General features: G+C 35.8%; 1 protein-coding gene across 1 annotated transcript in view; it reads left to right on the top strand.

Annotated features, from left to right (window-relative positions):
• The window catches only part of TCF12 (transcription factor 12), a 168,939-nt gene that overhangs the window by 87,152 nt on the left and 66,277 nt on the right, over nt 1–15,510 (top strand). The window contains 1 exon segment of the mRNA XM_068410665.1: nt 7,862–7,930. Within this exon segment, the coding sequence (XP_068266766.1) occupies nt 7,862–7,930 (69 nt within the window).

The following is a 15,510-nucleotide window of genomic DNA, read 5'->3' as shown; positions in this document are numbered from 1 at the left end:
GAGGTGAGGAAGATGGCAAAGAGAAAAATATTTTAATAGACAAAGTGAAGACAATTGGATACTCTAGAAATACATGGGGTGGATAGGTGAGGTGAGTAAATGCATGTGATAAAATGCCGCCTTGTCACCAGTGTGGAATGTGTGTGTATTCATATGCATACTCAGTTTGGTTATTGTCTTCTGGATATTGTACATCCCCGATCTCCCTCATTTTTAGTATATCTTTAGTGTAGTAATTTTTAGTGTATTTCTCCCACTGGATGTTCTGTCTATGCATAGCACACATTAATGGGTTAATAGAGCAGTAAAATTATTTATGGTAAGGTTAGCCTAGGGTAGACGTAGTAGCAGAGAATTGAAACTAAATACACTAAACAGCTATTCAGGAATTATTTGGTTCACAGATACTTGCCCACATATTCTTGGAGGAGGAGGAGAAGAAAGTCCTTTCTTCATTTAAGAGGTTTGTACTCCCTCTTTTCCCCTTGCCTTCAGTTACTCATGTGCATCTTCCTGTCAGAGACTTCAGTGCCTTTTAGCCTTGCAAACATTTGATTTGTTATTTAGCGCAGTATAAGCCTGGTAAGTGGAGGGACAGGAATAGTACTGAGGAAGGAGCCTTCATGGATCAGCCACTGATGGAATAGAAATGTTCTCAGTTGACATGAGCATATAAATTACAAGTTCATGGGTCAATCCAAATATAATGTGGAATTTAGTCCACCCTTACCTCCTGTGTATTTGAAGTACATAAGAGCGTTAATAAATTGTTTTTATAGCACAAGATCTGCGCAGTGCTCTGCAAACTGACAAAATATTCCATCTTTTCTTAGAAGTACTTACAAATCAATGGGATGAAAGTGTCAAAGGCATGTCTTTGGGAAGCAGGTTCTTTAATACTGCTTCACACACTGATGTTATTTCTTTTTAAAATACTGCATTAAAGAAGTTGTGAGAAATCCCTTGACTTCTGTGTTTAACGTCTTCATAAATGTGCTCTGAGATTTATTTGCTGGGCAGTTCAACCAGTAGAATTCTTACAGTGAAAGACATCTGCAAATGCCCACACAACTGTAAGTATAAAAGAACTTCTGAACTTTTCTAATCTTTGGAAAGCACAATAAAAAAAAAATTTTTTTTCCAGATGATCCTGTCCAAATGTCAACAAAGGCAATAATTTACTATTTGCTGTCTAAAGCATTGTTGTAATGGGAATTTGATTCCAGGTTAATTCCAGCTTCAGAGTTTCCACATTTTGGATTCATTTAGATATGAAAAACAGTTCTTGCTTCAAATAAGACAAATAAGTAATCGGACTGGATAGGAAGAAGTATAATGCTATCTTACAAATGAAAATTATGGCGTGGAGAATCCTAGGAGATTTCTGGCAGACCTGAGACTGGACAGTTAAATCCCATAAATCTCATTCAAAGTCATAATCTTTTACTTCTTGCAGATTGTTAGAGTTGTACTGTAAGATCGTGGTCTTTCAAAATTTTGTCCAAAGAAAGGAGTAGGGGGCAAATCTGTAGTATTAAAACCAAGTTTTGTGAAACCTTTTCTTCTCCCATCTGGGAAAATTGGTTTTAGAAGATGTCACAGTATGGAGGGAAAAAAAAAATCTAAAATAATGTATTTTTTTCCACTAGTCACAGACCGTACGTACCATTTCCTTATCCATTCTTTAACAACACATAGACCAACATTCTTATGATTACCTGTATAGACTGCATTGCTGATTATCACTTGGGCATGGCATTCCAGGTTAAGTAAGTTTGTATTTTTTCTTCTGTTCTGTTACTTTATTACAAAATTTTCCAGTAACGTGATTTTGTTATGTATGAATTACTTATTAATCTTAAGGCTCAAAATTTGTATGAGGAGTTTGCAGACAATTTGTATTATGTAGGTTTGACTGCTTTATTTAAAAGGTAAGACAGTGTGGATGAGTTTGCAAGACTTCAGGGGTTATTGATTGGGAAGCTGCTCGCAGTCAGAAGACGACTGAGCTAAGATGGAGCATATGATGAGATAAAGGCTAGGTTAGGGAAGTGATTACGGCTGGGGACCTGCTAATCACTGACCTCTGTAGGGATCCTGTAGTTTATCACTAATCTCACTTGCACTCGGCATTTTCCTGTGTTGCTGCTTCATTGTTCATAGCTGAGTGAGTAATTTGGCTTGGGATGAACAGGAGGAGGGTGCTGCAAGTCCAGCAGCTGCACTTGTTGGCACTGGCTTGTTAAACACCCTCAGTGTAGCCAGCAGCGTGCTTGGCACACGTTAGCCAATAATACTTAAACAAATTGTTGTGAAGAGAATAGGAGGTCATTTGTTTTAAGCGCTTTCTTCAAATTGCGTTGCTTCAGATCTCTGTTTTATTTCCATGACTTTTGGACACAAGTATTATAAGGAAAAATGTGTGTAATATTTTTATATGTATTTACAGTATATACACGTGTGTATTATGTACCTTAAAAGTATTAGAGGTAAGACTGTAGGTATAAGACAGTAAAACTGTGACAGCGTCTATTAATAAGTAAACCTATATAGCAGTAGAAGAGGAAGAAATTATTCCTCCGGAGCTGTGGGAAATGTCTAGTTATGTAGTAAAACTTTTATGGCTGCATGTGTCAGTCAGTCTTGCCTCTAAGAAGGCAGCACACCAGATCCTAGGAGCAGGGCTGGTTTTGTGTTTTGATCCAACATAAACTTTTTTTCACTATACTTGATAATTGCTGAGTAAGAATTTTTAACACCAACAAAATTTAAAAAAATAAAGAATGGACCTGTGCTGGAGGCAGCAAGGATGTTATTCTATAAACTTTGCTTGCTTTGTACTTCGTGATAAGTTGGAAAGTGATATTAAGAGTTGCAGAAAAATGTTTACTTTGTCGAATGTTTTTCTTGCATCATCCGTATGTACCTGGCAGTATAGCTTTTGCAGCTGGTTCTTTGTTATATTGGATCTGCATATGAAAAATTATTTGAATTTATTAATTCTGTGGGTAACAAAGACACATACTTTGTTGCTGGATACTTTGTTACTAGATGTGGAGAGGGAGAAAGCACTATAAAAATTAATTTCTAGCCAAATCTACCATCATCAGTTTAATAAAATCATCAAAGGTATCAACAATAGTTTGTTATAAACTGACTTTTGGGTAGGCTATCTGTTGTGACTGGTTAACAGTGTTATCAGTGATGAAATAATGATTAGGAACTGTAAAAACATGCTTGAAGATTCACTGAAAGAAGATTCTCTGTACAAGTAGGGCAGATATACTTCATGTCTGACAGACAGAGCAGCTGCCAGCTGTGGTCACTATGGTATTCATACTGGATGATAAACATTGCTTCATTTAAAAATGTTGGTGCTTTCCATATTGCCAAACAAATAAATTCTTAGCAATGCATAGAAAGATCTTTAGTCTGTAAAGGGTTAATTCTGTGGGAATTGAAGTAATTTTTTGTAGAATTATGTTCTGTCATCCTCTCATAAACCAAGTATCTAGAAGCAGTGGGAAAAGACTCTTTTACTACTGGCAGGCGTTTATAGCGCATCCACTGAAGTAGTCCTCAACTGAGTTAATGCAGTGCTGTTTTCAGCTCACTATCACTTTGCATCTTGCTGTTTCAGTTCATTCTGTGTTAAGAGTATTTAGGCTGCACAGCTGTTATACAAATAGATTTATTATGGAATACAATTCCTTGTGTGGTATTCAAAAGCTATATTAAGTTGTGAGCATATCACATTTAGACAAGCGATTGTAAGAGGAAAATAATTATTTACCAAATGCCTATTAACGTTTGAATTGGTACAGAATGTGTCAAGGTTTTGTGTTTATGAAGTTAGGAAATACTTGTTCAGAATCCTTAGTGAGGTTTTCTTGGTTGGGTTTCTTTTAACTCCATAGTCATTGGGCTTTAAGCCTGTTAGGTAGAGATTAGGTCATTGAAGTTTTTGTTCATGAAAACACATGAAATGTACTACAAAAATGCAACCAACCAACCAAACAAAAACCAAAACCCTACAAACTCTTTCCAAGTTATTAAAAGATTCGATTGCCTTGTGAGTTGATCTGTGCAGATTTAAGATTTTTTTGTATAACCAACTCAATTATTTTTAAACGTCCATTGCTTTAGTTCAGATCTGGTTGGAAGACAAAACTCTGGGATATAGAGCCACCGATACGTAACTGAAGAAAAGTTTACCATGATGCTACTTTCTAAGTAAGGCATAGATTTGGCTTCTAAAATGACAGCACATAACTCTTGAAACATGTAAGTTAGGAGGTATGTGATAAAGGTGATCAGGCAGCTGATCATAGAAATTGATGATTCACAATAGCGTTGTGTAGGAAGCCCTACTGCACAGGTCTGGTGGGAAGTGTTGGGGCTGAGAAAACAGGCCACAGTTGCTTTACTTCTCATGAATATTTTGTGAAAATATAATAGTATCTGAAGAGGAAATAAATTTCATTTGGGCATTACTTTACCTTTCCAGCTGGTATGTCTACACGCTACCTTACAGCCATGTTTACACAAACCTGTGCAAATGAAAACATTCAATGAGGATTTTGTCATTTAATCATGTTTTTGCGTACCCCTCTCCTTCTTCCAGGTGCCTTCCTTAATGTCAGGTGCCGTAGTGAGTTTTCTCATGTCCCCTTAAGGCTGAGCATTAATGTTTCTGAATTTCTAGCTATAATAAAAAAGATACTATTGCCATCTGTGTAGCGAGCACTGACTGAGACAAGACTCTCTTGAGAGAGGGTGGACAGGGTACAATCAGACAGAGGGTATAACATACTCAACAGCAAATCTTGTGGGGTAAACCTGCAAGACATTTCAGGGTCTGCTTTGGCTTTCAGTGTCACTTATTTTTGAAGTTTGCGTGCTCATAAACACTGGTACTCTAGTAAGTTTGGTTTGTACAGTAACCCCTACATTTTTATGCTCTTCTGTCAATCTGTAGAGAATCTGAATAATTAAGAAAGGTATTTGATAAGCTAAATACCACCAAAGGGATTCTACTTTGATATATTTGGCTATGTTTTGGAACTTTACTGGGTGCCAGAGACTGCCCATGCATTGATCAGACCTTATGTATGGGACCTACCTGTTTGTTAAACCAATGAGGGAGTGTCATCTTCTCAAACCTGGCCTTACGCACCTTTCAAATACTTGACTCACTACGTGGAGTAGTTGCTAAGTATTTTCTCTTCCTATTAATAAGTAAACACTACCTGTGACGTTTGCTTACAAGGCTTTAAATAGTGAGAATAGCACGGTGCCTAGACTGGAGCAGCTGAAGGGTGTTGAAATGACAACAGGCAATTTGTAGTCAATACTCTTTCACTTTTCCGTTGTGTTGATAGTGAAACCATCCTGTGATACTGCCAGACAGCACAGTGCTGGGAAACCTTTTTGACGTAGTATCAGTGAAGCTTCAGGGGCTGTTGATGGAGTCCTTCCTCTTCTCTCATGAACAGTGCAACAGATGTGTTCTAGTGGTGCCTGAGACAGCTCACCTTCTCTCTCCCATCCTTCTGCTTTGCCAATGTGAAGATCATGCTGCTAGCACCGTGCTCCAGTCCTGCAAAGGGACAACAGGGTGCAGTTCCACAGTACAAGAGAGAACCAGGAACAGGACTTTAGTGTGGGCTCAACGTGTGTTCCTGTATTGTGTGCGTGTTGATTTTTGTTGTTTAAAAATACGTACCTTAAACATTGTGACATTATTGCAGGTTGGAGAGTCATATCTAAGTGCTTGCACTGGAAATGTGTTTGGGAGACTCTGTCTACAGAAAGCACTGTCTTGTACTTGATCCTAGGTTGCTTTCCAAACCCTTCAGTGAAAAGCTTAGTCATTTGAACACAGGTTAAATGTTAATTTTCTCCAGCTCTAATTCTTGATAAATATTTAGGCAGTGCAGCATCAGGCAGCCTTGACTTTTCTCGATCACTTCTTAGAACCACATTTAGTATAGATTGGTCTATTGTAGTCAGCTTTTTTCCTTTAGTGTGAACCTGCCAAACTTTTTATGTAATAACATTTAAATAACATGATTTTATGCATTCTTATCTAACAATTTCTTGCTTGCTACGCAAACCATAATTTAAATCATGATTTTTCTAGCCTCTGTAATTGACTCCTGTACAAATATTTGTTTTAAAGCCTGCCTGGAATACTGCATACTTCAGTCAAAGTTGTTTATCATGTTGTATAAGATTCTCATTTTCTGGAAAGAAAATGCTGAGTCTGGTTTAATATGAACAGCATGATTCATCCTACTTCATATAATTTTGCATGCTAGGTATTTTATTTGCTTAGTGCCTGATAGTTGTTAGAGGCAAATTGCTTCAGCAGAAAAATGTTAACTTTTTTCCTTCCTTTGTTACAGCAGAGCTGCCATTTTCCAAGCAAACTATTGTTGACCAAACTACCTGTGGTTATCAAGATGATAATCTTGCAGAGATGTTGTTCCAAGAGATTCAAACTTCCTCTTCTTCTCTGCTTACACAAGATGCACTTTTTAGGTTAACAATAAGCATACTTTAGTTTTTCCTCTTACGAAATGACATTTAGGGATTTTTGGTATTAAGAGAGAAAATCAGAAAAAGCCAAGGAAGTCCTATTCTAGAAGTGCAATTGCAATAGCACGGAGCCATTTATCACTGAATTGGGAATGTGTAAGAAAGGCTACTTTTTCTTCTTACGAGGACTGGATGACACACACATTGTTTAGAAAAAGGGATGCCTAGTTGGGTAAGAAGATATTAATTTTCAAATAGATAGGTATCATGGTTTATTAATGCTTACCTTTGGATAAGACTGAGTGGTGTTACGGGGTGTTTCTTAGTTCTAACTGTGTTATAATTAGGGCAGGCATATGCACTTGGTGTTTTCTGTTACGCACGTACTTGATGACCGTCTGATTCTTGATGTTGTTCAGCAGTGACTTCTATTCAAGGTTTTTTCAAAAAGTGTTGAGTGATAAGCTTCTGAGCCCTACCGGAGAACTTTCACACGGAGTTTTAATACACAAACATGCTAGTTTGTGGCATAACCAACAAATACAGCACTAAGTAGTTTTTCTGGAATTGACAAATGTATTGCTAATGTCTTGCGACCTCAGATAGCAATATCAGAAGGCAACTACTCTGCACAAGGTGCGCTATACTCAGTATGTGCTACCTACAGGCAAATACTGCATATATGGCAGAAGAGAAGAGTCTGTTTTGCTGTCTTGTCCAGTTGTATTGCTTGAGTTTTGTACCTGGCTGGAATGTACATGAAACGAAAGGATTTTTAAGGATTTAAGGGATGGGTGTCAAGAGGTGAAAGATTCAGCCATGGTTTAAGTTTGGAGTGGGTTTTCTTGTTGTTCTGGCTTGAACTTTTTGTTCACTTTTCATGTGGTTTTGTTGGTTTTATTTTACTGCTTAGTACGTGCATCACCTAAGATGATACCAGCTGTGTGTTAGTTTTGTGTAGGAAGGAGAAATGTCTAAAAGTATCTCTACGTTTGCTCACTGATAATAGAAATGAAGCTGGACTTTTGCCCTTTTTATTTAAACATACTGATAGGGATATTTTATAACAATAAAAAATTGCAGTAGTTCTTTTTTTACTGGTCAGTTACGTAAGAAATGGAATTAAGTATGTCATCTATTACAGTAGTGCTGTTTGAGTGTTAAACGCAGATATATAAAAGCCTACTTTTATTCATGCAACTTAATTTTTGTAAATTTACTATGATGCTAAGGTGTTCTGAATTGCATATTTAGGGACAACCGATGGAGAAACCTAGCAGATTTTAAAAAGGACCTAATTTCAAATGTCTTTCTTTTATAGGAAAAACCTCAGATAGAGGTCCATTTCCATTGTATGGTAGAGATACGGGGTTACCAGGCTGTCAAGTAAGTATAGTGATGATTGAAAGCAAATGGAATAATCTGAACTAAAATTTAGTTTAAGTTACTTGAATGTGTCAGGCTACCAAGCACAGTAAACAAGAATGTATTCTACGATTTGCAGAATAAATTTTCTGGGTTCTGTGTGGTCAAATTGCCTTGCACTTACATACATCCTTTTAGAGGAGATACTTCTGCTATGTGCAAGTGGAACTGGTTCTGTAGCTCATGAGCATGAAGTCCTATGTTCTTAGTAAAGAGAGATTGTTACTATTCTGAACATATTTAGCAAAGTGCTTCAGTTGTGTGTATCACATCTTTCCTACAGATCATTGTGAAGTGAGTTTTCTTACCCTTTGCAGTTACTCATTCCTCGCTCCAAGACTGCAAACAGAATTGCAGACCAGTACTGATTTCACATCACGATTAGTCTGTGATACTCGAATTTTTCACATATAATTCATCAAAAAATACTAGTAATTGCTGAGTATAGTTCATTAGTTAACTGTTACTCCTAGTGGAGATCATGTGCATTTTTTAAGGAAAACAGTGTTACTATGCTTTCAATTTTTAACAATTAGGTTATCCAGTGTAATACTGTATTATTTTTTTTTTGATGATGTGGTTTTTAATTAAGAAAGCTTTCTTTTTATGTCTCTAAATCTTCATTTTAGAGTGAAGATTTCTCCCACGTTATTTCTAATGAGCCACATTAAGAATGCTCCGATCATTGTTTAAAAGTCTGTTTTGAATGTACAGGAAGTTTGAATGTTTAAAAAGTATAATTAGAATTTGATTACACTCAATATTTGCTGACAAAGATTTAAATAACTAATATATTATGCTTTTAATTCTAAGAAATTAACTTGTTATGCTTGTTTTCTCAAAGAGGAATCTTTTTTAATTTTACTATAAGTTGACTATTCACTTTGAACTGATAGTTTCAGGAACATCTTTCTTCTGGAGGATAAAACTAGTATATGAGTTTGACATCTTGGTCTTGAGTCTTTTAACTAGTAGTTTAGGAAGTGTGAATGGGCAGCACCAGGTGGCATTGCAGTCCTAACATGACTTCCCTGTTTAAGAAAGGATCATTCTCACAGCCTTCTCTACTCTGCAACACAGATGTGACGAACAAAGCCCCATTTGTAACTGTATGGGTGAGCTTTCAGTAACATTCTCACAAAAAGCAGTATACCTATTGAAGTTCAAGTTACTAACTTCACATTATTACCAGTCTAGAGAGTAAAACATTGTATTAGTCTTACTATTGTCCAAATAACTCTGTATGTACTGTATTTAAATAGAATAACTTGACATTAGTTTGGAAGCAAATTAATTTCCACATTATTCTTTCATTAAGTTAATGTTCTGTATTGGAAAATGGGTTTATGTTAACTTTGTATAAAATTCTGTTTTGCTTTGCAGTAATGAGTGTAATTTCTGTTATTTGGCTTCTCACTGAGGAAAATGCTTTTATATCTCCTAATTGTTTATATCTAGTACCATTTAATATTAATTTTTTACACGTAGCTATTTTAAAGCCAAAATATTATACATATTTGGTTCTATTAACATCACTTCTAATTGTCTTTATTCCTTTGTTTCCTTCTTCCGACTGTTTCCTCTACCACAGTTTCTTCTTTCTTAAACATTTTCAGTATATGGGAAAAAATGTTATTGTAGGTAAATCTGCTTTGTTTTTATATTCAGGATAATAGAAGATGATCATAGAGTTAACTTTCAATCAAATTTTAATTCAGTTTAAATTTATGCGATAAGTTACAGTTTGTACTTTGGTCGTATCAGTTAAATCTGACAGTGATTGAAATCATTTGCTAACTTGGAACGTGGTGGGATTTCTGAATCTTTTGGGTTTTTTATTTTTATATTTTTCATAAATTCGTGGGGGTTCCTGAAATACAGCTCTCACTGTAGCTACAATGTTTGAAAACTATCATGGACAAGAAGGTCGAAAGCAATCCTGAGAGGTCATTTTGGCAATCCGAATGAAGAATCAGCTGCGTTGTCCCTGACAGATGCTCATATAGTCAATTCTTAAAAACCTCTAGAGATGGAGGAGACTGCATGACTATGCTGGGTTTTGTTTTCCATTACTTAAACATACTTAGTCTTAAAAAGTTTCCCTGGTGCCTTATATAAATATCATTGTAATTAAAGCAGCTAACTCTTGTCTTACAGACAGTGGACACAGAGAAGAGTCTGTACTCTTTTAAGGCTATAGAGGCTGGAAATCCAGTAGATGATTAAGATGATAAGGCGTCCTTAGAAAAGATGAGATATAAATGGAGCTAATTTTTACATTGGTGTGTATAGTGCAGAATATAATGCAGGCATATTTTAGTAGCGGATATGTAACAGGGTCTGTCTCAGATTGAAATATTGGTAGTAAAGCTTATGCTCTGCTCTAGATGTTCTCCAGTAGGTTCACAACCTTAGGGAATTCCAGTGTTTTAAACTGGGTAAAGTACCTCATCTAGGGCCTTAGTATTATGGCAAAAAGAAATTTCCTGTGTCTTTCTGACAATAGTTTTTTGCCATGTGGTATTTGCCTTTTTCGTAACAAATATTCACTCTTTGATACTTGTTTGATTGGTGATAGTCTAAAATTTCCCAATACCTTCTTATGCTAATGCTGGCCAGCTTGTCATTCCTCAGCCTATGTTTTTCAGTTTACAGGTTCCATATGCAAAATGTATTTACTTTTTAACACGTTGCTTCTCCCTTCTCTAAATTTGTCAGTGCAATTTTGAATTCTAGGCTTGCACTGCATTTGTATATCCTTCTGGGTTATTTGCTTTGTGAATTTAGTAAATGTGGTCTTCATTTTTCATCCAAGTCACTAATTTGGAGGTGGAATGATGCCCAAAACAGATGCCTGCAAAGTTCAGTTAATACATGCACCCAGTGTTGATCATGAGCTCCTAGCTACTGTTTTTTAAACAGCTATGCTCTGTATTCAGCAGTAGTTTTAGTTGACCTTGGTTCCTTAGTTCACCTGTGAAATGTGAAAGTAGTAAAAGCCTTATTAAAACACCTCTTGTGCTATCTGAGAAGGAAATGAGATTGGTTTTATATAGTTTATTCCAGCTGAATCAATATAACTTTTTTTTCTTCTGGCATTTGCAGTCTATTTCTTCCAGTATTCTTCCCAAAAATGAAACTTAAATTGTTGAGGAATTACAAGTTACTGCTTTTATTCCTCCCTGAAACAAACCAACCAACCCCATTCTTTTTTAGGCTCTGCACTTTCTCCAAACCAAGAGTTTTCAAATTTCTGAATTTGCAAGAATGGCAAGAGCCACTCTTCTGAGTATCTTAATGGGTACAGATGAATTGAAAATACTTAACTTCTCCACATGCTCTCTAACCTGTTCTTCTCTTACTAAAGTTCTTTCCATGTGTCATTGGTGTAAACGGTATTAATAACCTGGTGTGGATGTGTGACGAGTTTTAATTTTTACTTCCTATTAAGTTTACAGAGGGCTGGAATGAAAGTTTTCAAGACCAGTGCAAACTGAAATGCTTAAGACTCTTACTATTGCTTCTCACCCTTTACTGAAAATGATCTAAGCAGTGATTTGAGTGGACTGTTAGCCTGTTACAGGCTTTGCATGTAGGCTGTAGGAGTTTAAGTGTGATTGATTTTCAATGTAGCTTAAAAATCTAAGCAACTTCGGTAAAGATATGTCATTCAGGTATAACATTTAGTCACAAGAATGTAAATATGGCTAATTTGTGAATATTTTACCAAACAGGAAGTGCATGCTTTCAGGTTTTATTTCCATCAGGTGTTTTAAGCAAGCCAAAAAGGAGCATCCTAGAGTATAGTGCTTTGCACTGGGCCCAGTCATGCAAATAGCAGTGTTGAATAAGGTAGTTGCATTTGTCTCAAGCTGTGTTTTTTATCTGGTTTAGTGTTAATAAGGTTAATGGTGTATGTTTGTGTGCTACATTAAAACCTGTGCTTGTCTAGTGTTTTGCAATCAAGTCTGAATCCTTTTCCTTTTTTGGCTTTATTTGTACTTTACTGCATACTCTTTCTCCTTTTGACAGCTCTTCACTATTCTGTACCTTTCCAGCTCTTACTGCCTTTTTTTTCTCCCCAGTGTTTCATAGAGTGTATAGACTCTAAGTGGATAGGTGAGATGACAAATCGAGGCTCATGCGGAGTTGGTTTAGATGAATGTCAAAAACTTTTACATGGACAAAGAATTGACAGCTTTTAGAAGAAATGTACAAACTGTATTTTGCTCAGAATGAATGCAGTGCTACATGGCTTGACACAATGCCTCTATTTGTGTCTTCGAATTAGAGGAGGAGGGGTTGTTTGTGATTTTTGTGTGGGATTCCACCATTCCTGTTGGCTGTGTAATTGCAGATTTGGAAGGGCATCCTTTCACAAATCTTCAGTCGGATATAGATTAACTTTTCAGAAGCATTTTTTAATAAAAGGGGTTTCTTTACGTTGTGTAATTTAATACTGAAAAATGTAGCTTATGTAAAAGAAATGAGATTAGACTTCAGATATTGAATGCATGACTCCCATTTCCAGTATCATCAAAAAGGTACCCAGCTGTCCCTGCACATTGCTTTGACAGGTCCGAGCTCTGAGAAAGCCAGGAATCTGCACTATTCTCAAAGTGAAATTGAGATAAATGTGTGATGCATGTGTAGCTGTTAGACTAATTCTTCTAATTGTTTCTGTGGCTCTACACAGAAGCTAACTTTATCCCCATGAGCCTGTAAGTGCCCCAACTAATTGGCAGAGAGAGGGGGGGGGGATGCTCCTTTAGCCTAACAGTGCCTGTTCTCATGTGCCTGGCGAAGTCTGTCTCTCCTCACTGGCATCACTAGGCTGAAGATAGTAAATTATTTGTGACTATCCCCTTAATGTTCTGTTTTAATTCTAAAATATCTTGCATGAAAAATAGACATTATGAATTTTTTGCCATGTAGATATGACACATTTACCCTCCTTTCATAATAATTTCAAGTCCACATACTATCCCGTGTTCAAGAAAGGAGATAAAATCAAGTGCTAAATGTAATGGATGTTAGGCAAGAACTAAAGAGGCATTCACCAGTTTTTGTTTAAAGTGTAACCTTTCTATAAAGAAATGTATCTTAATTTACTTTATTTTTCAAACTCTCTAATCTGTGTTCTGTATGCTGATGGGACACTTTAAATGTTATTAAAAAAACATTTTAAAAAACATTTAGGAAAAAGTTTTATGATAAATCTGTAGAATACATGAATGCTGTAAGAAGCTATGGATTATATTTACTACATACATTTCACTTAGTCTATGTAAAATTATATCTATAATACTGCATATATACTACTCTATATGGTACATGATGTATATACATATGCTACTATGTATTTTATGCAGTATGAAATATATAGTACTACATAGAGAGTATATGAAGAATTTATATGATACCGTGTGTACTGTTTATTTTATTTAGTGGGGGCAGATGGATTTTTAACTCATTTGTGCTGCTATTATTGCATAAGTTTTGTGCACACTGGTAGTAAATAAGGCTGCTTTGGAATCTTTATTTTTTGGATGAATAAAAAAAAATCCAATAGAAAGCTGGACCTCAATGTTTCCAGTAATATTGCTACACCATTTTCCCTTCAATAGCCATCAGCTCTGCTATTCCTGAGAAACTAATGTGAGGTGACTCATTTAGCAGCATATTATTGCATCATTGCAACATGATGTAAGGCACATCAGGCATTATTAAATTAGCCTGAATTTTGCAGTATGACAGTAACATTTTTATGCACATTAGTAACATACTTAGTGCTCCTTATGGGAATATACGTCAAGTAAACATATTAAGACATAATTCAGACAACTTTTCAGGATTTACCAATTTCTTCTTTATCAGGAAAAAAAATACATGCTTCACTGGAATATTAAGACAGATGTAGTGGCCTATGTGCATCTTCAGAGCATGTTTGGTTTCTAAATTACTTTAAATGTGTGCTGTTACTTGGATAGTACCTTGGAGAAAAATTAGCTGACTTCTCACTGATTGTTAAAGTAAGTTGGAACAAACTCATCCGTCTTCCACCTTTGCTCTGAGTCAACATAAAAACATTCTCCTCATCTGGGTGCCAGTCAGAGAAAGCTAGATTTGTATATGCCTGACTCACTTGTGGTGAAAAATATTAGAGTTTAATACAGTATGGGTATTGAGCACTGCAATTCCTATTGTTGGCTTTTTTTTGCAAAAATCTGTGACCTTTCTTTGTTTATTGACTTAAGAACAACTTTCTTCACAATTTAATGTGGAACTTTAAAGGTTTGCATCTTGTTGATTGCAAATTTAGCAATGTGTTAAAGAATAAATTTACAAGCTGTATTTATTAACTATTACATCCTTCACAGATGAAAAAGTTTTGTTTTATTTTGTGCAAGAAAATTTTAAGTCACTTCTTAACAAACACACTATAAGAACTTTGAAATAAACCTAAAAAATGCCTTTAGCAGCAATTTCTTGGGCAATTTAACAGATGATCACATTGGCAAAAGAAATGTTTGCAAGTGTATGTTACTTTGCCTTTGCATAGTCAGTAATTTACCTCTTTCAGATCTAAAAAGACTTTAAAAGCAGTTTGAGCAGAATGCAAATCTAAAGAACAATCCTGCAATGCTGAGGAAAGTACTATCTCAGAGCACACTCTAAGAGCTATCTCACAGGTTGAAGAAGTATAATAAGAGTAGAAGTCCAGAAATTTGAGTTGTCTAGGGAGAACATAAAAGCTCATCCATATTGTGCATAGGCAAGAATGGCAACTTTTTGTTACTGGTGAGGTGGTGAGGAATATGCAAGCAAGAGTGAAAACAAGTATCCATAGTAGGATGTAGATAGCAGCTTGCTGCATAGACAAAAATAAATAGAACTGAATAGCACCAACTTAAAAGTATTTTTAATATGTTCATAAACTATGTAAGATGTATATATAGTATAATGGAGAAGATTAACTGATTTTATTTTTTTAGTAAAGCATCAGGTAACATTAAACAGCTGGAAGAATAAGTATACAGACAAAAAATTGTGAATGTTAGGAGGTAAGAGTGTATAAAAATGTATGTGGGAAGCAGAAATGAGATTTACTGACAAAATGGAAAAGCAAAGGAACAGTATGAAAAATGTAATTTGAAATACATGTTTTGTAAGAAAAAAAACTTGGAAGTGGCGAGAGTGAAAGAAATGAGTGATTGTGAATAGTGGATAGAGTAGTGTTTTAGTGGTATCTGACAGCTGAGATGTTACTTAAAATGTGTGAGTCAAAGGAGAAAAAGGTATTGTAGCACATCACATTTTAAAATGTGGTTGTTCATTAAATGTGTATGAAAGCTTCCAAACAAGTCTGTCTCGATCTGCAGGTGTAGCCCCCGAATAGCAGCATGGCAGCCTGTCTCTGCAGTTGCTCCTAGGATGCTTTGCTAAGTTTTTAACAATTCATTACTTTAATATAAGGGCCATTGTACTAGACCACTACTAACATGCTTTATTGTGGCATGATATGTCAAAGAATAGTGAGCACTG

This window comes from Nyctibius grandis, chromosome 11, assembly GCF_013368605.1.
Source record: "Nyctibius grandis isolate bNycGra1 chromosome 11, bNycGra1.pri, whole genome shotgun sequence".
Taxonomy (NCBI): Eukaryota; Metazoa; Chordata; class Aves; order Nyctibiiformes; family Nyctibiidae; genus Nyctibius; species Nyctibius grandis.
This window is presented reverse-complemented; position numbering and strand designations above follow the sequence as displayed.